The following is a 27030-nucleotide window of genomic DNA, read 5'->3' as shown; positions in this document are numbered from 1 at the left end:
TCTGTGTTTGAAAACGAGCTTCATAAGTTGTGGGAAGAGTGATGCACTCACAACTTTACTAACAGGGGACAGATGAAGAGATCAGTGCAGGTTAATTACACTAAAATATGTTAACTCTCATATGGTGAGACAAATTAATAAATCAGGGTCAGCATGGGGGTTAACAGTGAATAACAAAAAAAAAAAAAAACTTCTTTCAACTTTCCTCCCTCATCTGACTGTGTGCACGTGTGTACTTCTTAAAAACATGACATTGGAGGACATTTTTCTGATTTTATTCCGACAAATAAAGAGCTAGACAGAGGACAGGGAGTCTGTTTTTTCACAATACGCTCCAACACACTTCCACACACTCCTGACGACTGTGTTTCACTGCAGCGCTAAATAATGAATGAGAGGAATCCTAGAAGATGGAAAATCTGATTGCAGTGCATCTCAAATGTCCTTAAGGCCTAAAAAGATTCTGAATTTGTTTTAGCATGTTACATTCAGCGCCATTGAATAGAACAATGCTAAAACATGCCTCAGAAAACAAAACAGAAAAGGATAACATTGGATTAGATTGACTAAAGTAAAAGGTCTTGGGGTTTGTTAGCATAGATATTTGCAAGTTTGAAGGAAACAAGCAACAATTACAAGAATTAGTTATTTTTTTGTCTTGTCATATTATTTTGTCAGATCAGTTGAATAATATTTTATTATTCTTATTATTCTTATTATTAATAATGTTAAGTACCACAAGGTCAACACAAGTGATGTAACGATTCTGATACGATTCGATTCACGATACTGGGTTCACGATACGATTTCCTCACGATTTATTTAACAAAATGGAACTGTACGCTTTTATTTTTCATTGTCAAAAGAATCCCTTGATAAACTATTCAAAACAATGCAATTTAACTAAAAATAAATCTTGAATGAAATAAATAAAGGAATAATACAAATGAAGAAGAAGCCTATTAATTTAAGTTCTGGTTCTATAGTAAACAATGCAAAACTACACAATACTTATTTTTCTTTTTAAAAGTGCAACTGAAAATGTATCGTGTGCCCTAACAATTGGACTTTAAAAAAAAACAAAAAAAACAGTCTGCACTGCATTTACGTCAGATATTTGTTTGGACCAGCAGAGGGCGCTGGTAACCCAGTGTTCGGTTGGGATGCAGCTATTCTGTGCAGTGAAGAAGAGATGCTATGTCCTAGCAGACAGCGCTAATAGAAAAACGTGACTTTTACAGATATTCACGTAATAATACAGATATTCTTTCGGTGCTAAAGGGGTAATGAATCATTTATGAACATGTTTAAGACTTACAAATAAATACACTTAAAACATAAATTAGGCAATTATTTCAATTATCTGTTCAGTGGAAAACTGAATTTATTACTAAGTGTTAACGTATTCTAAGGATAATCCTCTCAGTTGGTCTTCAACACAGAACAACTAACAAAGTATAAACACTGATGCTTTATTTCCATAGAATACAAACATCTGGAGTCATTATATCTTTACATTTTGAAAACTGTCTTCACAAATGACTAACGGGTTGTGGTAACAGAGCAAAATATCCCATTTTAATAACATAAGTGTGACACAAACGTTCCTTTTTTTTTAGATTTTTTTTTTTATCTAGCGGGTGCCGACTGGAAAATGATGTGAAATAAAAACTCTATACCAAATTATTGCCACCTACAAATATTCTAACAAATAAAAGCACAAGATCGTTCTCTGTGTTTTTGGAGAGGGAAATATTAGCATATGTTTGGTCTAAACACTCAAGTTCACACTAGAGTTTCTTTGCCACCTTGCTGGAAAAATACAGCTGTTCACTTTTACTTAAGTCAGACATGGGCAACATATGGCCCTTTGTCTAATTGTGTGTGGCCCCAAAATAAATGCACAAAATGACAACAAAAACACAGAAAATAACAGAAAAATACAGGAAAGGACACAAATACAAAAACACACAAAAATGAATCCACAAAACCAAAACAACAATAAAATGCACACAATGACTAAAAACACACCAATGACAAAAAAAAACTAAATAATTAAAAAGACAACAAAATACACAACTATGACTTCAAAAACACAAAACAACAACAAAAGTATAGAAAGTACAAAAAAACAAAAACACACAAAAGATAAACAAAAATACACAAAATTGACTCCAAAAACACACAGACCTTTTGTTCTTTCCTGTATTAATGCTCAGGTTGGTCATTATTCTAAAGGCTGAGATACAATCACACTCATGTGGCCAGGCTTTGTTAAAAGTTGCCCATCTGACTTAAGTAAAAAGATATATTTCTCGACAAACATCAGTAAATTTCCTTTTAAAGGTTCCTGTATTCATTTTTAATTGCATTATTTCAAATTAATATATGCTATGAAGGGTTTTTGCAGGTAACTTTCTTCAAAAGATACACAGTTCAGTATCAGAGCTAAGTGGAGTATTTAAGGAGTAACTAAACCCCAAAACCACTTTTATCTGCTGAATACAAATGTATTTGAGTATGAAACAGTGCTGTTTATTGGTCCAACTCTCAGCATTTTAGTCAAAGTATTTCAATTTGGCATATTTAGTTGTAAAATGTCAGAGTGACTGCCCTGAGCCTTCTATGGGTTGAAACCTGGCTATTACAATTGATTTTTGCTATTGGCTGAGTCACAAACATGTTAGTCCCGCCCCTTTTATAAAAAGAAGAGTGAATAGAGAGGTATATTGAGTAATAAGTAGCTAGTTAACATAGCATAGATTGTTCATTGGAGATTTTATAGTACACACTGGGCGTGTCTTAACTGCCCTTGGAGCCCCGCCCATAATCAAGGCATGTTTTGAGTTTCCCTCCTAGTGGCAGGTCAGGAGAAAGCAGGGGTTTAGTTACTCTTTTAATACTGTGAAACCTAACATAAATTAGTTCTGTGAACTAAATGATGAAAAAGATCATTTTGAACACTATAGTTTTATTGTGTGCATGGCTTCTTTACGCCTCTACATGAACGTGTGAGGTTACACACGATTAACCTCAAATTAGTTAAGAATGTATACACCTTTGATGAACTCTTTGGTGAGATAACTTTACGAGCCAGATGTCACTGGCTCATAAAATGATTCTGCTTCTGGGTAATGAGTCTGAGTGTGTGGAGTGGACTCACCCTGTGAGTACAGCAGGATCTGCATCTCCAGCAGTGTACAGGTGAACACTTGAACCAGGTTCTCGATCCCCAGCAGACTGAAGGCTTCAGCCAGAGAGAAATCAGCCAGTGGCAGCTCCCCCAAGCCGGGTCTCTGACACACGATGGCCTCATAAACTGCATAAAACTTGAGTGAACGCCCCGGGGCGGGAAGGGGTACCTCGTACAGGATGTTGTAAACATAGCTCTCCAGTGGCAGCGGTGGGGCGGTTTTGACCGTGGCCGCTTTGTGCAGCTGTGCCAGGTAGCTACGGCATGCTTGCATGTAGGGCATGGGTGTGATTAGACAGAGGGCCTTGGACACATAGAGCGTGTCCCTGGAGGAGTCGTAGCTGCCTGCACCGCGGGATGAAGACGAGGAAGATGAAGAGGTGTGGGTGTCTATTTCCTCCAAACTGCTGGCGAGGGAGTCCATGCTGGAAGAGGATGATGAGGACGAAGAGGGAGGAGGGGGGTTGGCAGTGCCGTGCGCTGCGTTGTGCATCTGGTAGAGTGTCTGCATGGCGGAGCAGATGTGGGGGCTCGTCACCTCCTCATAAAAGGTGTGGACAAAGCCATAGGTCCGAGAGCCATCTTCTTTGGTAATGATGAAAGAGTGGAACTGAGGATCCCGAGGGTCGGCCTGGGTCCTGAAGGACAGGCCTTTAGGCATGCACAGCTGCAGAGAAAGGAGCAACACAAGTCATTACTTACAGAGGGTAGATAGATCGAAAATCTAAGTGTCTCTTTCCTACAATACCCCGTCACAAGCAAAAAGCATTTAGGATAATGAAAATAATCCACTGAGTCAATATAAATTACTTACATGAAGGCAATTCGAAAAAAATCAATAAAGAATTACAGTAAAAGTCTGAAGTACCCCATCTGTAAATAATATTTGGGAACCAATGTGCAAGAATAATAAATCACATTGATTGACACAATATCTAATTATTGCTCTTTGTAAATAATGTGTATACTGTATATAACATTGGGCTTTTTCTGTTTAATCCTTTCTATTTAAATGTGTAAAGTTCTTCCTGAACTTGCTGCTTTGTCTACTTTAGTCAAACATAAGACAGCATTTAATCCGGCACAAGAAACATTTTGCTTAAAATGATAATTACAGTAAAATAATGATTTGTTCAGTAAATCACTATATGATTCAGTTCTTGGCATCTGTAACCCTGAGAAAATGTTAAGTGAATTTCTTTGTCATTTACACATAACTTTGTTAAAAGTAGGGCCATGTATAGTGTTGTATTTGTAGATTTGATCTTTTTTCAGATCTAGCCATCTCAGATCAAACCGGACTCTAATGACCCCTGAACTGAAATTACATCAACTTCCCTGGTGGACTTACGGTTTTAAAGTTCCCCACTGTAGGAGAAATAAACAGTGATCTTATCTTTACTACTATAAGCATGTTAGTGACTATAGGAAGAGTCTGTGGTTCATTTTGCTCCTCAAGACTGGGAGGTTTTGTCAAATAACTAGCTAGCTTTGCTGGTTTTGCTAGTTTTGAAATGTTAATACAAGAAACAGGAGTGTCCCAATATAACTTTTGCACTTCTGATACGATACTGATATTGCCACTTTCTTATTGGCCTATACCAACATTGATGTGATACAATAATAGCACAAATCCTACATACTATCATTACTTATATTGTGGTGTGGAATATGTTGGAAAAGGCTTGATCAAGTCATATTACTCAAATAGAGAACAGCAGTCGGCAATAGTAGGTATGAGAAAAACTGACCCATTTATTGATAACCAATAGGTATTGTTCAAGATAAATACTAAAATAATATATGTTCTCTCAGTAATTATTGTACAATCCTGAATAAAACCTAGTACAACATAAATTGTCCCTATGCTGTGGGAAATAAGATTAGATGTGTGATTAATAAATCCCCTTCAAACAAAAAGCACAGGACTTGTTCTTATCTTTCCTGTGGAAAGTGTCCCAAACACACTGAAAGCAGATCTGCCACCCACCAGTTGAGAAGCTCTACTTCAAAAGAACGCAAACCTTACTTTTACTTACCATGTTGACGGCATCCTGGTCAAACGGGTTATACTCCACATTCTCGGGGTAACGTGCCAAGACTTTGGACCTAAATGTTCTTTTCAGTGGACTCTGCTCTAAGTTCTCACCTGAAGAAGAACAGAAGCAGAGGACGAGGTTCGGGTGCAGCACTAATAACACGAATACACTCATGATGACAGACTTCAGAAATACATAAAATTTCTAACACAGGGAACAAAACAGAATAACAGGAGGGCCAAAGGTACCATTACTTGGGAAAAAAGTGATATTTCCTCCTTTTTTGCCTCATCATGGTTTGGCCTTTGCCCACTGTCCAACAGAACATCAGTGAATGAGACAAAAAATTAATAGTTTTTTGTTTTTGTATTTTATTACTTTATTAATGACATCAAATAATCTTGGCATTTAAACGAAGGAACTTGTGCCTTAGTAAGAAAGTCCTAAAACAGTATGGTACACATTGCATAATTCATGGCTGAATGTCTGAATGTTTTATGAGTAGTCTATGTACGTGAGTGATTTACTGCATAGTTCAGTTTGCTTAACAAAATCTTAATTTACAATGCGGCAAATAGATCGGAGGCCCCCGACTTGCCCGACATGACAAGCAACCTTTGGAAGGTAATGTAAAGCCCTGTTACTGAATAATAACAGTAAGCAAAGATGTTCAACATATAACTTGTTCAGACACACCTTTACTCTCCTATCCATAGTTATAACACACATTTCATAACCGTGGCTGAGGACACGGTGGAAACATAAAGCCTGAAGGTCTGTCATAACAGTGACGTAGAGTCCCAAAGCTCTAGAGATTCAGCAACCACAATATAGATTCTAGTGTACATCATCAGTTCGTATTGATTTATTTTACTTTTCATCACCAAAAGTGAGTCAATTCAGAAGCTTGTCATCAATCTCTAAAAGTTAACAACAAAGGAACGAGGATCTAACAAATCAACAGTCTAGTAAATCTAATAGTAGGTTATACTATAGGAGAGTGAAAGTAGGCTAATATAAGGGTCGCAAACATTGTAGATGATTGAGTAGCGTAAAGGTTGTGCTTCAGGATAGGACAGGAGTAGAGCAGACTTGCAGGCATGGTGAGTTGGATAAGTGGCTTCTGTTATGTTGAAGAGCTACAGGTGGGATGACTCTATGCTTACCTGTGGCTGTAGTTTCTGGTTCTCTGCCCTGGCGATCTGCTTCAAGCCACTGGTACAAAGCTATGGATGAGCCGGATGCAGGAAAAACATGGAGCCAAAGGAAAAAGACACAAACGGCACAATGTCAAACACACATCGAATAAAGCAAATTGTAAAGTGCAGTAGGCAATGCAATGAGTTGAGCGTGACAGCAGGGCTGGACTTTGCAGGTAAATATCAGCATACAATAGAGTTCATATGGTAGCATTTTGAAATCACAATCTTTACTGACAAAAACAAACTGAAAATAAAGTTCACCATTAACCTCTCTTTAAAATAAAAAAAACAATCATGGATTAATGTGAACTTGTTTTTTTAAGTACTGTACTTTAGAAATGCATGCAATATTTATATTTAAGATAACACTGGTCCCACATTGAGGAAACTGGGTAACACTCACTAAATAATTATATACTACATAAGTGTATGCATTAATGGTTTCACCTATGATGTGAAACTGTGAAATATTAGACAGACGTTTGTGTAAGCAATCAGAACACCATAAAAGTAGCAGCATAATCTGACCAAAAACTTGCAAAAAAGTTTCTGAAAACATGTTTCCTGTTTTAGGAAAGCCAGCATTTAACAGGCAAACTCTAACATAGAGGCTCTGATTTTCCGGGATTGCGAAAAACAGACAGAAAAAATGGAACTCATATTGATATAATAATAATGAATATATAATTATTCATTACTATTATTATTACTATTATTTTGAAACAAAACCAAACAGAAATTTCAATATCACATCACATGCATGCTATAGGAGAATATCACGGACTCACTCACAATTTTTCACCGTAAATGGGTGGGCAAATTATAATAATAATAGCGGAGAAATAATAAATGAATTTTTTAAATAACAATAGTTAACTCTATTAACTGTACTAATCATTTTTGGTATGATTTCAACATGTTTAATATCAAGTAAAGACATCTGATTAGGGAAAGATGATGAAACAGAAAGAAATTGATTATCTCTCAAATGGAACCGGAAAATGTTGAAACAATAAATCAGAACCACTACTAACATTCCCAATAACTGGACTGTGGATAGTTGTTGGTGGGCTGTTATTATGTAATTTTTCACCAAGGTTTACAAAGTCACCTCCACACTGTCTAAGTGCAGAAGTGATGTGTTCACAGGTGCAAGTGGCGCTTTTTCAAAATAAAATACTGAATAGTAATAAAACACATTTAATTAAAAAATCCTGGCTCACAGTCCAGTACCATAAATTCCATGGCCCGTAAATTGCAAATCGCTCGAGGAGATAGAGTTTTGGAACTATTGCTTTAAAGCCTCTATGACATTAATGAACACACCAAGAAGTGTATAAAGTGCATGGGATACCACGTTGCCCCACCACACCAAATACTGTATGTGCACACTCTGTCCCTGCTGCAACACCTTGGTAACCTTTACGACCTTTAACCTTTTGTACCCAAATAAATCATTCAAGGAATTTCTCTTTAAACTTCAAGCCAAGGCTTACTATTGTAATCTGGCAAACCTTTGTTTAGTTATTAGCATTAGCAGTGCTATTTCAATGTCACCGCAGTCCTGATATCTCTTACTCTAAGGATGACATTACGCCAATCACCAAAGTAGAAATCCAGACTATTTTCAGCATCCCCAAACTTAACAAAAAATATAATTTTTTAGTAAAACTGTATATTAGGAATTTAATATAAGTGTAGACCAGTGTGTGTGCACAGACAGTAGGCTAATCCCTGTGATAATCTGTGTTTTGAGATCAAAGTCACCAGGATGGCGATTACCCTGGCCCTAATCAGCTTCCTCCTGCACACGTCCTCAACCATACCTGTCAAGTTTTGGATTTGAAAATAATGAAATTTTCAGGCACCCACTACGAGCCGTCCCACCACCCCAACCAAGTTCCAGTATCCCATATATTTTAAAGTGTACAGGAAATCTAAAATAGTCACTTGTCAACCACTTACTAAATACAATTAGGTGATTAGAATATGGTAGACCGACCTTTATTAACATTGAAATGCTGTGAACATTCCTACTGTTAGTCAGGTATGAACCCAGCAGGTCTCTCAGATCTATGGACACAGGTCAGATAGTGGAGCCCAGAGCTCACAGTAAACATGGTGATGCTGCTTTTAGTTGTTATGCTGCAAAGAAGTGGAACAAACTGCCAGCAGAGCTGAAGTCAGCATCTAATGTGAACATTTTTAAATCAAAGTTAAAGGCACTTTTTTTCTCTACAGCATATGATTGAGAGACAGATTTTTGGTCATTTGTTGATGTCATGATGATTTTACTGATGATTTTAATTGATTTTAGTGATGATTTTAAATGTTCTTATTGATTTTAAACAATTGAATGTTTTATCATGTAAAGCACATTGAGTTGCCTTGAGTATGAAATGCGCTATACAAATAAATTTGCCTTGCCTTGCCTAGAGCAGGAGCGATATGGACCAAAACTCATATCTCAATATTTTTATATTTATTTATAAATATAATATATATAAATATATTTATTAAGATATCAATCTTGATAGTTTTATTTCAAATAAAGTCTGACCAGAAAGACAATTCTGGGTTAAATTTGCAGACGCAAAATGCTACACAGGCTCATTTATTAACAAACAGCTGCGCAATATGTGCCACTTCTGGCTTTTTCTCCTGTAAGGGACACCATGTGTGAGTGAGTTCTGTAGTGTAGCTTGTTATGGGATGAAGGTCTGGGTTAGAACACACTCAGGAATCCATCTAACTGAGATTTACATTTTGTTCTGAGAAGTAAAAGCATTGACTCCTAAAACAAGTATTTATAAACAAAATAAGCTAGAATATAATACTATAGTTTTCTATATCGCTAAAATAGATCATTGATATATCGCCCAGCCCTAATTCCTAAATTATAAAACAGCCTAAATAAAACATAAATGTATATGAAGCACATGTGTTTATTTAATATACTTACAGTTTATATACAAGTCAACACGTTGCATATTTACTGTTAATTTCACGTTGCTTGTCTTTAAGTTAGACATTAACATTTTGTTTTCATTACATATTTTATTTTAATTTCTCATGCTCACTAGTGGTTCTCTGGTATTCACTAAGGACTTAGACACATTTGTTGCTGATTTTTCATGGTGACACGTCATTCCTTCCCCTGTGGGAGATGCTAAAATCTCAGTTATAAATCTCACAGAATGTGTAACTGTGTCCCATCCTGCTGCTCTTTTCCTTTCTCCTCGTCCTCCTCTGCACCTGCTCATTCATTCTCTGTTTTTTTTTTGTCGACTAATCACTACGTATGCCATAGACTTGGTCGACCAACCATTTCCTTGGTTGACTACAGCCCTACCGCTGTCTGCGCTAATCTCGCGAGAACTGCCACTCAGGCCATTTGGTGGCAGTTCTCGCGAAGCTAGTGACGGCGTTCAGTTTAGTAAGGCATTTTTTTTAATTATTACTACATTAAAATATGGGATATTTACAGGAAAATACAAATATGGGACGATGGTGGGAAAAAGGGGAAAAATACGGGAGTTTCCCGTCCAAAACGGGATACTTGACAGTAGGGATGTAACGATTCACTCAACTCCCGATACGATTCGATTCACGATACTGGGTTCACGATACGATTCTCTCACGATTTATTTTACAAAATGGGACTGTAGACAATTTTTTTTTTTTGGGAAAAAAACTAGAAAATACGGTACTATTTTCCTTTTATTTTTCATTGTCAAAAGAATTCCTTGATAAACTATTCAAAACAATGCAATTTAACTAAAAATAAATCTTGAATGAAATAAATAAAGGAATAATACAAATGAAAATGAAGCCTATTAATTTAAATTCTGGTTCTATAATAAACAATGCAAAACTGCATAATAGTTCTTTTTCTTTTAAAAGTGCAACTGAAAATGTATTTTGTGCCTTAACGATTGGACTTTTAAAAAAAAAAAAAAAAAAAAAACTGTGATCGCACTGATTTATGTCATATTTGCTTGGACCAGCAGAGGGCGCTGGTAACACAGTGGTCGGTTGGCATGCAGATATCTTGCAGTGAAGAAGAGAAGCTATGCTAGCAGACAGAGCTAATAGAAAAACGTAACTTTTACAGATATTCAAGTAATATTACAGATATTCTTTCGGTGCTAAAGGGGTAATGAATCATTTATTAACATATTTAAGAGTAGAAGGCAGCCAGAAAGAAAGTATTAGCAGACTCCGCCCGCCGCCTACACTTGTGGATAGCGCCCTCTGCTGGTTAAAAAAAGTACTGCAATTCAATTTTCAGAAAATTGATATCAACCGTGATACCTATGAATCGATTTTTAACTGCCTTACGATTAATCGTTACATCACTACTTGACAGGTATGGTCCTCTACAGGAAAAATCATGATGTACCAGAAGCTCACAAAACTGAATCCAACGAGCTTCCATACAAGTCTGAAATCTAAAGGACAAATAAACTCTCAACCACAGTAAAAACAACAGCCTTTAATTGACTACAATTACAATGTTTTATCTTAAAAACATGGTGCTTTTCACTCAAAAATCAGACCTCATTTTTTAAATAAATAAAGTTTATAAATAAATAAAACTATGATGTCTCCAAGTTTGAATGAATGAATGAAGATAGTGATTTAAACAAAGGTGTAATAACCTTTTCAGTAGGTTTATGCAGCTACTGTCATCTGATCAGCCCCTATAATACCATACCATATCCCCTCTAGCCTTTACCAATGGAGGTGATCATCAGGGTATCTAGATGGGTAGTTGGAGGAGAGCGACAGAAGGCTGGACAGCGGCTACCTCCGATTCATGCCTATATGGACGACAAGACCACCCTGACCTCAACCATTGTCTGTACCAAATGCCTGTTGGAGAAGCTCATTCCAACATTACATGGGCAAAGATGAAGTTGAAACCCAGCAAATCCAGAAGCATAACCACTATCAAAGGAAATCATATCAACCAGAAGTTCTACATCAATGAAAGAATCATTCCGCTTTTGTCAGTGTTGCCAGCCAAGAGCCTATGGCAGTGGTACAATGCAAACCTTAAAGACACAGCGCAATGTGACCAACTGAGGGAAGATGCAATCAAAGGACTGGTAAATATTGACAAGACACCACTTCCAGGTAAGCTGAAATTGTGGTGTCTGCAGTTTGGGTTGCTCCCAAGCTTGATTTGGACTATTACTGTGTACAAGCTTCCAATCTCCAAAGTTGAGAAGCTGGAGAGGACAGTCAGCACGTAAATCACGAAGTGGCTGGGTCTCCCGCGCTGCCTCAGTAACATTGCGCTGATGGACACAGTGTTCTGGAACTGCCGGTCTCTAGTCTCACGGAGGAGTACAAGTGCACCAAAGTGAGGTTGATAATGACCCTGGCAGAGTCTCAAGATGTAGCCATATGAACAGCTCTTCCCAAACTGGCAACTGGAAAGAGGTGGACCCAGGCTGAGACTGTAGCACAAGCATAATCTGCTCTCAGGCATGGAGACATAGTGGGACATGTGCAACAAGGAAGAGGTGGGTTTGGATTCGGGACAAGTCGACCTACATGGCACAAGGCAACACCTTCAGAGAGGAGAAAGCTAGCAGTTGCTGGGGTCCGGCACCAACAGGAAACAGAGAGATGTGCAAAGGCTGTGTCACAAGCCAAACAGGGTCAGTGGACTGCCTGGAAAAACCTGGAGCGCCATAAACCAACATGAAGAGACTTGTGGGAAATGGAAGGAAGCCAAATCAGTTTCATCATCAGGGCCACCACCAATGCCCTCCCTCACCTAACATCCACCCTACCTCACCCAACAGACACCCATCCACTACCCCCTTTGTGAGAGCAGTTCAGGGCCCAGTTAAACCAGCAGCAAGAGAGGATAGCACCCTCTTAGGTGCCGCAAGGGACTAGAAAATGCAGGTTGACATTGATTAGCGACTCAAGTTTCCACCTGAGATCTTGAACACCAATCTCAGGCCAGATCTTATTTTGTGGTGAGAAATCCCTGCTCATTGTGGAGCTAACTGTACCGTGGGAGGCTACAGTGAGTGAAACGTATGAACGTACACCGAAACTTTGTCACTGTTTGTTGAAGGAACCAATATTTGTTTTTATTGCACTATAATGCTGTCACTGGTAAGACAGACCCTATTTTTTGTTTACAGAAAGCACTATTGGAGATTTACATTGGTATGTTGACACTTATTTACAGAAATGTTGCACTAAAATAGTGTCACTGTTCATAGGACACCTTTTCAATTTATTGTCTTTCAGAGATATAAAATTAAAAAATAATTTTTTCACTTAATCTTTTTTTTTCTTGTTTATGTCATAGATTATCATAAATTGATTTCTGACCAATATATTGATAATCGCAGTATTGTTATATCGTGAGATAATCGTTATCATGAGCTGTGTATCGCGTATCGTGAGGAACCCAGAGGTTCCCACCCCTAAACGTCACTATCACGCCAACATGCACATACTTCGCGCGAATGTCTGAAAGCAATGTCAAAGCAATGACCCGCCCACAGCCCTTGCCGTGGGCGGGTCATTGCTTTGATGTTGCAGCTTGAGCCATGCAGTAAAAGCATAGTAAAAACACAAACATAAATGGAAAACACAAAAAAAAACAGGAAAAGCAATGACAAAATGGACTGAGCAAAAGCAAAATAGAAAAAACAAAGACAAAATGGAATAAGAATATGACTACATTTGTATATATATATATATTTTTTTTTAATTTATTCTCTTTATATTTCCACATTTTTTCCTTTTCATTTTGGCACTCCTGTGATTCCATAAGAGACAGCCTCTCTAATCCTCAATACGTCTATCTGAACTGCTGAGCAGGCTTTTCAAGCCAGCAGTATCAGCAGTCAATAAATAACACGGAAGCAACACCTCACTGACCACCCTCTCTCTCCTACTCCCCTCTTCCCACTCAAAACCAGGAAGTGCTAATTACTAGGGATATTAACAACAAGTCCTAGTCCTATGAGCTGAAACATGCATAAACTAATGAGAATAATTGCTATGATTGCTTGCAATGAAACAGATGAAAGTGAAAGGGGTCCAGCAAAGAGAAGCTCAAAAGGTAAACTAAAAAATGCAGACCACATCAAAATAATTATAGGACTGACACAGATGCATTACATTATTTGTCTTTTTTTCACTTGGAAAACCTGCACAACTGCCTTCAAAGCAAATTCTCTCTCGCAAAACAACTCCTTTATTTAGACAAGATGACCCTCTAAATTTCAGACCGTGAATCAGTTTTTTAGAGACACTGCTTGACACTTTTAAAAAGGTATTGATGATGCCAGAGATTGGAAGACAAAGGGCAGACTGCTTTCAGATATAAAGGCAACAATAACATTTATCACTTGCTACAACTAAGGAATGCAGAAGTCTATTTCTGACCCCATAACACATTACACCTCACATGGGGTGTCATGTCCATCAACTAAGAACAAGAAACTAGAGCTTTTGTTTCACACAGGCTCATCTAAACTGCACTGTCAAAGATCTAAGAAACCTCAGTATTTCTGTTGGTGGTCAGCACAAAGTTTAGCATGAACATCATCAAAGCATGATTCCAGGGGCAGGGCCTGTGAGCAACAGCTGTCAGACAGTCCATCAAATACGATCCTGGCTCTGATTGGTTCTTTTTACTCGGTCACGGTGCATTCTGGCAATGTGCCAAGAGCAGCAGGAGCAGCAGGAGGGACTCATTGAGTCTGTTTTTTAATACAAACTACTAGTTTGATGTAAAGCTGCCCTTACATAGTGACAGCTTTACAAATATGACAAAAAGTCACTTTTATAAGAGTTGCAGACTGCACCTTTAATGTTAACTGAGCAAGTTTAAAGCACCACAGCCAATGAGGATTGTAGGTAGCGATGTCCATCACTTAACAACAAGAAAGACTCAAGAATCTGTTGAGGACTGTTTACTTGCAATGATGGGGAGAAGCAACTTTATGATTGAGAGTCTAACAAAAAAAAAAGACTAATTTAAAGACTGTGGCCTTAGTAACATATCAAAACAAATAAATGCAAGAGCACATACAAATAAACACACAGAGGAGTGATTGTTATCATGTAAATTAGCCTGACAAATGAGTGACTATATTAAACTGATGAGTTATTGGTCTGGACTGCTGCTGCTCACAGTACATTGCACTTAAGATGATGAATTTAACATTGATGCCAACTAACTGCTACTCACAATGATTTCAATCAATTTTCCCCTGAATAATAAAACTGGAAGGTTTAGATGTACTTCCACCTAAGGTCATCTATTTATATCTTTAAGTTGTAGCTCTTACTTCACAAACAATTGATTCAGAAAAAAATAGAAATTACCAACCAAACGCCCATCACAAGTGTTTAAATCAAAGAAATGATTGATTTTCTTATTTTCATTCATGTCTGCATTTGTCGTTACCGGCTAACACTACATGTAGTGCAATCTTTTCATGACAACTATGAATGTGTTTGTCTTTTTTCTTTTGGTTTTTTATCCCCTAAAGAGCATCAAGCAGCTACAGCTGGTCCAGAACACTTTAGCCTCAGAATAGACTTTAAAGTTCTGCTGCTGGTATATACATCTGTGAATGGGTTTGGTCCAGAATACATCAGTGACATGTTAGTCAGGTATGAACCCAGCAGGTCTCTCAGATCTATGGACACAGGTCAGATAGTGGAGCCCAGAGTTCACAGCAAACATGGTGTAAAGAAATAGAACAAACTGCCAGTAGAGCTGAAGTCAGCATCACATGTGAACATTTTCAAATCTAAGTTAAAGGCACTGTTTTTTACTGTTTATGGCTGAGAGGTAGATTTTAATAATTTTATTGTTGATTATAAATTCTGTTTATTGTTTTCTAAATGATTCACTTTCAATAATGTAAAGCACATTGAAGTTTCCTTGTGTATGAAATGCTCAATACAAATTGATTTGTCTTTCACATTGCAACTAAAATGCTTACGATGATGCAATAGTTTAGACCTTGTCGACTGTAACTGGTGTGTTTATATTACATATACAGCTTTAGATTTAATCCTTAGTAAACAATAACCGTGCACTTTCATTCAATCAGTTTTTTCTTCACATGACTAAAACACTTCTATCATCAAGACAGAAAGGTGCAGGTGTCTAGTTGCTGTACGACACTCAACCATTGAGGAATCGTTGCCAAGAGCAACTCCGTCATTAATAGTGAATGAAGGCGGGATTAAAAGCAATGAGGTTATTCACTAGGCCTCAAATTGAATTGCAAAGTAGCAGCCATGCAATAGTCCAACAGCTTCAGATAAAATAAATGTGTCAATTAAAAAGTATATTTAATTATATTTATTTTTTTAGATAACCCATTAATGCTATTTAAAATACATTTAAACATTTTTAGGTTTTCATTTTGGGTTCAAAATCTATTTGTTTTCAGTATGAACACTTGGTTTAGAGTTGGGTTCAGAAACTGGAATTGCAGCCTGTTGGTCCCGTTTGCTCATAAAAAGAAGATTTTTCACCAAAGGAGGCTTTTTTTTTTTTTTCACGGAATAAGGATTTTTCCAATAATTTTTGGCTGTAACACAGGTCAACAGTTCATTTTCTGTCCTTTTCCCAAAAATCCTACTTCATCATCATGGTTATCAGTTATACCTGAAAGCAAAATCATATTTGCTGCAGCATGTAATATGACCCCAGCATCACACTTTGTACACTACAATCAAAAGATGACTAATGCTAACGAGAAGACGTACCAGCATTCACAGACACTGAACATTAACTTTGATTTTATGTAAATGCTAGAATTATATACAGTATAAATAAATAATTGTCGCACATGATCCTTTGCTTCTCTCGTCTCCTTTTTCGGCATTTACAAAAAAGAAAAAAAAAAATGAAAAAAAAAAAAAGTGAATGTAACCATGTCGGAAATAAACTGAATAAATAAAAATTAAAAAAAAATTGTTATTACAGCATAAAACTTCTGAACTAGACATCTCTGAGCTACAATATCCTTTTCGTTCATTTACATTTTGGAAATTAGCATTATAATGAGGCCGTAATAAGGTGATCCTCCCTTCAATGTCAGTGTCACCAACGACATTTAGTGGGTAATATGACTTTTATTGCTGCAATGGGTCACATGAGGCTCTTGCAAATGCATGTGCACTAATGAGAGGAGACATAATCAACACTCAGGCATGCAAATAAATGCAAAAATCACAGGGCATTATCTTAGGATGGCCCCAGACACTGATACATAATGCATGTGGAGCCCGTTGCCCTGCTGATGAAGTGTGTGAGTACTCCATGATTGACAAGCTTTGTTGTTTCACCCTGAATAGATATTTCAGCTCTGAATGGTATGTACTGAAGAGGACAACTGAGGCAGCCAGTTACTCCATAGATCATCACTGCTGGTTTTCCACCTGCAGCATCAAAGCTGCACAGATGTGAGCGCAGAGCTGAAGTAATAATTTAAGCTGCTTGATAATTATCTGTATGTTTCTGACAATAGCCACTAATTGTTGACATTGAATCAGGTTACTGCAGGCAAAAGAAAAGAAGCTTGTGCACGACTGCCACATATCACAGCATTTCAAGTGACTGTGGTGATCACAGAAATAGTGATACTTGAATGTTATGGTTAGGAATATTTCTTTCAGTGCTTTATGTGGGGCCCCTGATTTTCTGTGATTGTGGAAAACACACTAAAATAGCAGAATTTAAGTTCTTAATGGAAAAAGCAATCTAACCTGCTTTTCATTCCTCTTTATTTAAAATAAGGCTCCGACATGACACAAAACGCCTAACATTCATCAACTAAATGTCTAGAAAGTGTATCAAACAGAAAAGTAAATCAAATTCTGCACATAATCCTATTCAAAATCTCACACCACTTATGGTTCTTTTAGTGATCATGTTATCCTGGGATTGAAAATGAATGCAGACCTTCATCTGAAGTGTGTTTTTAACTTTTTAATGTGATGAACAAGCGCTTCAGATTATTATGACTGCATTGAAATCTGAAAAAGGCCCTTGTACAAAGACGGGTTGAGCTGTTGGTGTATTAGTACAACAGGTAATCATTCTAACTGGTGATAAGTCCCAGCAGAAGCATCTACATGCACACGGCTGCACGGGATTTCATGAAAAACACGAGGTGGCAGTAATTAAAGGTTTCACAAATTATCTTTTGGCACCATATAATTCATTTCCACTATTTGTCCCATTAAACACGCTGCTGAGGGTCAAGAGTGTCGCAAACAGACAAAGATCTGACACTTTTCAATTTAAATAACGTGAGTTGACTCTATTAAACCTACTTAGCATGTTTGGTATGATTTCCAGAAGTTTAATATCCAGGAAAGTCATTTAAACTTGGACACCTTTTGCATTGGTATAGTACAGTAAAATCAAATGTAGTATTATTTGTGTATCTGTGTAACAGAGCCGTTTTTATCGACTTCCCAATCCTGCAAAATACCAACAGTAATACGCCAGCTCTTATGAGATTTACTTAGGGTGCTACACAGGCAAATCCTAGAGCATTTCACGCATCTGAGGTGTAAAATGCATCAAAGAAGATAATTCTACTTTGATTGTCTTCATAGGTCTTTCAGCATTTTGAATTGAATTTACAGTTCTGATAGAGAGCTGACTGACAGCCAGACAGCTGCCAAGTGAAGTGTATCAAAAACAATAAGCTCTGTAACTGACAGGGTTTTTTTTGTTGGCACTATTTCAAAAGTGCATTGTGATGGCAAACTGAACCAAGGTGAATCAAAGTGAAAAATGTCCGGGGCTATCCCTATGGAAAAGAAGCCTTAGATAAGCCCTTGTCTTAGACAATTGCGGTTTTCTGTGTAATTAAAGGTAATGAACAATGATCTGCATATACTTTTGTTTCTGTTAAGCTGTGGCCTTCAGCCCAGTACCGTTTCAGCATTCCTTAATCTTGACACAACTGTGTAAAACTGCCTGGCTATGAAGGGAGGATAAGGAAGACAAAAGCACGAAAGAAAGTCTGATGGAAGATATAACGCCTCTTTAACGTCTAGACTTTTCAAAATCTGTTTTTAAAAAAGTTCTCAAATATTGTAGCATCACAACTTGTAAGGTAGGATTGAAGAAAAAAAAAGTTATACAACTACAAAATAACGTCCACATTTCCACATTTATACCAAATGACCAATGGCACTCTTAGTTATTAAAGGTGCAGTCGGCAATGTTGGAAACCTAGCAAGATTTGATCTAGCAAAACTTCCTCTAAGCTTCACTCCTTCCTTCCCCTACCATATACTCCCTTCCAATACGAAAACAAATCATTTGGCTGAAGAAAACAAATAATGAGCTAAGGAATAAGGAATTTGATTGGTTCTATCGACTGGGAATGGAATGGCAGGGATCGGTCAGTCAGATTTTTTTTACAGGATTCTAGCTGTTACCAAGGTCTGATTCTCTTCCTTCCTATTTTTTTAATAGATCATGTATTGACTACATTCACGATGGAAGGGTCATTTTGTCACAGTATAACAAAAAGTGTTTCTGAACAGGATTGCAGACTCAAACTTTAATCAACAGGCTGTTACTGTAAAATAGTAATAGCATCACATGGTTTGATGGCTAATTACTTTTTGATGGTCCCAACACCTGACTGTGGCTTGCAATGTTATTCCTGACTACTCACGTTAACTGCACCAAAATGCACACATGTAAATAAGCAAGACTTGAAAACTGGAATTGGCCAAATATGGTGGTGTGGTCAGTCGCAAACAGCACTGGAACAAATTTCCACACTAATAATTATATACAAAGCATTTTACCAATACATATCCTTTTTAAACGTGTAAAAGGGACAGTGTTAAAACAGACCAGTGGTCCACTTTAACGTCTAAGTAATATGTAACAGAGATCTCAGTGTCATGATACTCAACAAGGGACACAAAGCATTCTTCTTAAAAAAAGATATCAGGCAGGAGCAGCTGTTCCAGTCTATACTGTGTGTACATACATATGGGTTTATCACAGCAGCTGCAAAGCTACACTGAGGTGGCAACAGTGATGTAAAGAAGACAGGAAAAGGCTACACATTGAATAATGTGCTAGGTCAATTGTGCTGCTGGTCAGGCTCAGGTCTGTCATGTTACTGTTAAGAAATAAATCAACAGAAAAAACTTTTCTTGTCTGGTTTCATTTAATAATTTTTAGCAGTAAAAAGAAAGGTGATATAATGTTAATGGGTATCCAAAGTTCATTGACTGACAGAAGAATGTGCGGATATAACAAACATGAGAAGCGTCTAACGAACGAGATGTAAGCAGATGCAACAACTTCTACATTTGAGAGGCGTCGAGGCACAAAGAACACAGAACAAGTGGGACAGAAAAACTGAGACTTGATACAAAGCAGGCTGTTGTTACGAGAGACGTCAAGAAAAGAAAGGGAGCCAAACACATCAAACAGCTGTTGACTGAGCCAGAGGAATTGCTTATGGCACAAGACAAAGAACAAAAGGGCATGACATTCATTAAAGGTTGATAAATCGTCAATAATATTTAATAATAATATAAGATTTGGTGCTACCTTTACCTATGATATCAGCACGAATCATACATACTTTTATTACTTATTTCGTAGTGTGGAATGTTAGAAAAGGCTTAATCAAGTGATGTTAATCAAATAGAGAACAGCAGTCGGCAATAGTAAGTATGAGAAAAACTGACCCATTTATTGATAACCAATGGGTATTGTTCAAGATAAATACTAGAATAATATATGTTCTCTCAGTAATTATTGTACAATCCTGAATAAAACCTAGTACAACATAAATTGTCCCTATGCTGTGGGAAATAAGATTAGATGTGTGATTAATAAATCCCCTTCAAACAAAAAGCACAGGACTTGTTCTTATCTTTCCTGTGGAAAGTGTCCCAAACACACTGAAAGCAGATCTGCCACCCACCAGTTGAGAAGCTCTACTTCAAAAGAACGCAAACCTTACTTTTACTTACCATGTTGACGGCATTCTGGTCAAACGGGTTATACTCCACATTCTCGGGATAACGTGCCAAGACTTTGGACCTAAATGTTCTCTTCAGTGGACTCTGCTCTAAGTTCTCACCTGAAGAAGAACAGAAGCAGAGGACGAGGTTCGGGTGCAGCAACAGTCGGTTACTTTGTTGGAGTGTGAACGTTAGAAGTGCTGGAGCGGAAATTTTTATCGGAGAGCTTATATCGGTGATTTTAGATGCAGTCCGATAAAATCTGATATTCGTTTTCTGGCTGATATCAAACCGACATCCGATATCAGTATGGGATCGTGACACCTCTACTTATAACCATTCCCAAACCTACATAGAAACAAACACAACCCACTTACCCAGCTCCAGAAAATCTAATCTGATTCATATGAAACTGAAATAGGTTTTAAAGCATAAAATGTAGTTCAGTAAGAACATGAACTAATATAAAAGTACATACTGGTATTTACAAATATTTGAAAGTGACAGTTTTATATTTGAAACCAACTAAAATTGACAAAAAACAAGAATAAATGTCAGTTTAAAGTTAAAGGTCAGATTATTTTGCTCTATTTTCAGTCATTTTTCTATAAAATTGTATATCCACTACATTTTGGGAATCACTTGTATATGACATTTCTCTGCAAACATTACAACATGCAATTGCACCAGTGGAATCAAATTTAAAATGTTGCAACTGACGGCATTTGGCCATATGTGAATTGAAATTAAACAAGATAAAACGTATTGCTTTATTATCAGCCATGCATAAAGATGCTAGATGAGTTCTACAAATCAAAGAATGCTGAAATGTAAACTCTACAATGCAGCCATATAAACAAATAAAATAAAACACAAAAGAGTTGTGAAACACTTTCAATTTAGAAGAACTGAAGGATGTAGGTGCTCAAAGAGCTCAACAACCCCCCTTAGTGAAAAAAAATGGTCTTCTATAAGAGTTCACCCGTCACTAAGACGACTCCCCAAGCATCCTCCAAAACATAAGGAGAGACTACAAACCCTCCAACCTAATGAACGTTACATCATCCTCTGTGAATCCTGCAAAGACTGATTGCATTGCCTCTGAGCCGACAGGCGTAGACTTACACAGTATACGCAGAAAGACTGAGAACCAGGCAGTCCACACAAGAGTAAAAGATGAGAAAACAAACATGCCCTGAAGATGATCACATAGCTGAGGACAGTTGCATAAACTACATTAAACATCTGCTGCCTTGAAACTGCGGGGCTAAAACATGTGAATTGGCAGATGAGACGAAGAGAGAAGGCACTGCATGGAGTTTAAAGTAGAGACGACAGAAAGGTCTGCAGTGTAGAGTTATTGTATTTGTCCACTGGGAAAGTGTTTGCATAGAGAATGTCAAGATATAAAGAGACAAGCAAAAGTAATGGTGACTTGTCTAGAGAGAAGTAGATTAAATAGACTCGCAAGTGATTCAACATGAGCATCTGTGGAGGTTGGGCTGCTGGTATAAAGGTCAGTCATGAGACACCTACCATTCCAAAGCCAAAAACGTTAGGTTTTATGCAGTGATTTTAAAATGCTTACCATATAGTTTAGGGCTGCAGGAAATTATTTTTTTAGTAATTGATAAATGTATAACTGTTTTGACCGATTAGATGATTATTCCTAATGGAGAAATCAATCATTTTGCAGTCTTTATGCTTCTTGATTTTGTTTAAATTATTTTAAGCTCTTTTTATTGCACAAAACAAATAAACACACAAGAATCGAACAATATGTAGGGCCCTATAAAATCCGCATTGACGGAATCGTGGACGGTATCACGGAATCGGCCAATGAAAACGGTTAAACGCGGAAATGGACAAAATCGGCATGAAACGGCATCACCGTGGGGCAAAGGACGTTTTTTTTATCAGAATCAGAATCATCTTTATTCGCCAAGCGTATGTTGTACACACGAGGAATTTGACTCGGTCAACTGTGCTCTCTCCAATAGTGAAAACAAAAATTTTTCAACAATAAACAATCAGCTAGAAAAGATGATAATAAGTATAAACATAAGTATAAATATAAACAGTAGTTAGACTAGAATGTGCAAATAACAAGATGATAATAATAATAATAATAATAGTAGTATAAAAAATAATTAAATAGATACAAAATAAAAATAAAAAAATAAGATAAAAGAAGGAAAATAATAGAAAAGAAAGATAATAATAAAATATAATAATAATAAAAGGAAAATAGTGCAGTAGAGCATTGATAAGTAGTGCAGTAGAACATTTAAATTAAAGGTATGTACATGAACATTCTCAGTGTCAGATTGATCCAAGGTTGTTATGTTTGGTTCCAGGGTTTTTTCACAGAAACAGGACTGACACTCTTTGACTGTTTAGTGTTGATCAGAGTGACAGCCTGGGGGAAGAAACTGTTTTTATGGCGGGTTGTTTTGGCGTACAGTGATCTGTAGCGTCTGCCAGAGGGGAGGAGTTTAAACAGATTGTGTGCAGGGTGGGAGGGGTCTGCAGTGATGCTACCTGCCCGTTTCCTGACCCTGGACAGGTATAAGTCTTGGATGGAGGGCAGATCAACACCAATGATCTTTTCTGCAGTCCTGATTATCCTTTGTAGTCTGTGTCTGTCTAGTTTGGTTGAAGATCCAAACCAGACAGTGATGGAGGTGCACAGAACAGACTGAATGATGGAGGTGTAGAACATGATCAGCAGCTCCTGGGGCAGGTTGAACTTCCTCAGCTGACGCAGGAAGTACATCCTCTGCTGTGCCTTTTTCCTGGTTGAGTCTATGTGGGAGGTCCACTTCAGGTCCTGTGAGATTGTGGATCCCAAGAACCTGAAGGAGTCCACGGTAGCCAATTCCCTATTTAAAATGGTAAGGGGGGGGAGTGGGGGGGGATTTCTTCTGAAGTCCACTGTCATCTCCACGGTCTTGAACGGGTTCAGTTCCAGGTGGTTCTGACTGCACCAAAGAGCCAGCTGTTCCACCTCCCGTCTGAAGGCAGACTCGTCCCCGTCCCGGATGAGACCGATGACGGTGGTGTCATCTGCAAACTTCAGGAGTTTCACAGAGGGGTCCCCTGAGGTGCAGTCATTGGTGTAGAGGGAGAATAGCAGTGGGGAGAGAACACACCCCTGGGGGGCGCCAGTGCTGAGTGACCGGGTGCCAGATGTGATGCTTCCCAGCCTTACTTGCTGCTTCCTGTCAGTCAGGAAGTTGGTGATCCACTGACAGGTGGAGGCCGGCACTGTGAGCTGGGTGAGTTTCTGGTGAAGGATGTCCGGGATGATGGTGTTGAATGCAGAGCTGAAATCCACAAACAGGATCCTAGCGTAGGTCCCTGGGGAGTCGAGGTGGTGCAGGATGTAGTTCAGTCCAATGTTGACTGCATCCTCGACAGACCTGTTTGCCCGATAGGCAAACTGCAGGGGGTCCAGCAGGGGTCCTGTGATCTTTTTCAGGTGGCTCAGAACCAGTCTCTCAAAGGACTTCATGACTACAGACGTCAGAGCAATGGGTCGATAGTCATTAAGTCCTGTGATGGCAGGTTTCTTGGGGACTGGGATGATGCTGGAACTTTTGAAGCAGGAAGGTACTTCACGCAGCTCCAGTGATGTGTTGAAGATCCGTGTGAAGATGGGTGCCAGCTGCTCAGCACAGGCTTTTAGGCAGGAAGGAGACACTCCGTCTGGTCCTGGAGCCTTTTTGATCTTTTGTTTTTTGAAAAGCTGGCACACATCTCTTTCATTGATCTTCAGGGCAGGTGGGGGGACAGAGGGTGAGGTAGGGGGGGGAGTAGGGGGAGCAGGAAGGGCAGAGTCCAGGTGATGGGCTGATGCTAATGAGCTGGGGGGTGGGTGTGAAAACCTGCAGTAGAAGCTGTTCAGGTCTCTAGCTAGTCTTTTGTTACCAGTGGGGTGGGGGGAGGGTTTCCTGTAGTTGGTAACTTCATGTAGGCTTTTCCACACTGCAGAAGGATCTTTGTTTGAGAAGCTTTGTTTTAGCTTCTCAGTGTAGCACCTCTTGGCTACTTTGATCTCCCTGGATAGTGTGTACTTGGCTTGCCTGAACAGGTCCCTGTCCCCACTCCTGTAGGCTTCCTCCTTAGCCTGACGTAGCATCCTAAGTTGAGGTGTGAACCAGGGTTTGTTGTTGTTGTATGTGCAGAAAGTCTTGGTCTGCACACACATGTCCTCACAGAAGCTGATGTAAGATGTCACAGTATCAGTCAGTTCATCCAGGTTGTCTGATGCAGCTTCAAAAACACTCCAATCAGTGCAGTCAAAGCAGTCCTGTAACTCCTGCTTTGACTCCTCTGTCCATTTCTTTACAGTCCTTACTACAGGTTTAGCAGATTTAAACTTATGCCTGTAGGTGGGGATGAGATGAATCAGACAGTGATCAGAGAGCCCCAAAGCTGCACGGGGAACAGAGTGATATGAATCCTTTATTACAGTGTAGCAGTGGTCCAGTGTGTTAGCACCCCTGGTGGGGCACTTTATATGCTGTCTGTATTTAGGGAGTTCGTGGGTTAGATTTGCTCTGTTAAAATCCCCGAGAATGATAAGCAAAGAGTCGGGATGTTTTTTCTCCACGTCTGCTATCTGGTCGGCCAGGTGCTGTAACGCCTCTGTTACACAAGCCTGAGGTGGGATGTAAACACCGACCATAACAAACGAGGAGAACTCCCGCGGAGAATAAAACGGTTTGCAGTTTATGAAAAAACTCTCCAGATTATGGCTACACGTCTGTTTCAACACTGTGACATCTGTACACCAACCTTGGTTAATGTAAAAGCATATTCCGCCGCCCCTCGTCTTCCCAGAGAGCTCTTTTACGCGGTCCGCTCTGAGGAGCTGAAAGTCCGGTAGATGTAGAGAGCTGTCCAGGATGAGTTCACTGAGCCAGGTTTCAGTAAAACACAGGGTGGCGGATCTGCAAAAGTCCGAGTTTCTGGTGTTTAGAAGCAGCAGTTCGTCCATTTTATTTGCCAGTGAGCGGACATTCGCCAGGTGAATGGATGGAAGCGCAGTGCGTAATCCCCGCTGCCTCAGTTTAACAAGCGCGCCTGCTCGTTTACCCCGTCTGCGTCTGCGGCGTCTCCTACAAATTCCATAGAGCGCTGCTGCTCCTCCGGTGAGAATCTCCGCATAACTTTCTGGTTCAATGAGAACCGGTGAAAAAAGATCAGCAGAGGACTGTCCAACTTGTAATAGTTCTTCTCTGGTGAAAGAGACCAGAGAAGGGGAGCAAGAAACTACAAAAATAAAGAAAAACACAACAACTACGAGAGAGCGCAGTACCGAGGCGACCATCCGCGGCGCCATCTTAGTACCCCTGGGGAAATGTTTCCAGGGGCCGCCCTCCCTCCTCCTGTCCTGGCTGCATTAAACTCACCTTAAACCACCACAAACACAATCTAAAAAAACACAAATCATCACTGACTCCTAAATACAGAGCCTCCAGTGCCCGTTTAACTTTGCTGTGCCTGTAAAGCTCTGTTCGGTTTTTCGTGTAGCGCAGCGGCGCTCTGTGAGAACAGGATCAGCTTAAATCATCTTCTACTCAATGTTCGTACTGTTGGTCCTGGCTAACTAAGAATAACTTTTTACTTTTACTAACTAACTTTTACTTTTTTACTTTTTATTCCAGCCTTTTGTCCATGTCTCGTAGTTACACATTCACAGTCAGCAAGCTATCTCAAGTACAACTGTTTCAGAGGGAACTTTTGGTTTACAAAATAAAAGTCAGTTGGAGAATGTTACATTCTAACATCTCATCAGAGCTACAGAAGATGGGATAATTTAAATTAGGTTAATTTAAACTAATTTGATCAAAGCGTAATCAATAAACCTGCTCAGATTCTGTAAACCATTGATCCCTGAGAGGAAATTGGGTGACATTAATGCTGTTCTCATATGACATAAATAATCAAAAAGGAGCAGTCAGAATAATCCATGTCACTCCAACTTATATTTCCCTTTTAATTGTATCTTACTTTATTTTGGACATACATTTTTGACTAATTATGAGTTGTTTTTTTTTATTTATTTGTAATTATTTTCCAAAAAACAGAATTTGGGAAAAAATAAAAAGGAATTTGGAAAAAAATAAAACAATTTTATTGGGCCCTAAATATGACCTTTAAAATCAACATTTTTTTTAATAAATGCCTAAGAAACAACATTGCCTAAACGCAGACACAGTGCTAAATTGAAGTAAAACTAAAGTTCTCATCCCAAGTTTAACAAGAAAAAATAAAATTTCACATTTAACTTAAAAAGTAAAATGACAATGATTAATAATACCATTATCTTTTAGAAGCGTACCTAACCACAAAACAGCTTCTCTTTCTTTTATACATAAAGCAGAATAACAGTACTTAAAGTAATTATTGCTAGCTAATTCAGACAGAGTTAAAACAGAGTTTTTGGTCACATTTTTTAACATATATAATGGTAAAGTTTATTGTTTACTGACTGCTGAATGAGACATGAGACATGTGAGTGAGACGGAGCACAGAGGGAAGGGGGCAGGGGGGTAAAGGCTATCAT

At 38.4% G+C, this 27030-nt stretch overlaps 1 protein-coding gene across 2 annotated transcripts in view; it reads right to left on the bottom strand.

The window, feature by feature from the left end:
* Nucleotides 1–27030, bottom strand: part of dennd5b (DENN/MADD domain containing 5B) — a 74892-nt gene that overhangs the window by 31318 nt on the left and 16544 nt on the right. For both annotated transcript variants that reach the window (XM_028449548.1, XM_028449549.1), the window contains exons 2-4: nucleotides 6399–6458; nucleotides 5233–5342; nucleotides 3164–3860 (exon numbers count right to left, since the gene is read on the bottom strand). In XM_028449548.1, coding sequence (XP_028305349.1) covers nucleotides 3164–3860; nucleotides 5233–5342; nucleotides 6399–6458 — 867 coding nt within the window. The remainder of the gene's footprint in view (nucleotides 1–3163; nucleotides 3861–5232; nucleotides 5343–6398; nucleotides 6459–27030) is intronic.

This window comes from Gouania willdenowi, chromosome 6 (genome assembly GCF_900634775.1).
Source record: "Gouania willdenowi chromosome 6, fGouWil2.1, whole genome shotgun sequence".
NCBI classification, from domain to species: Eukaryota; Metazoa; Chordata; class Actinopteri; order Blenniiformes; family Gobiesocidae; genus Gouania; species Gouania willdenowi.
Note: the sequence above shows the minus strand (reverse complement) of the source record. Positions and strands in the feature narration are given on the sequence as shown.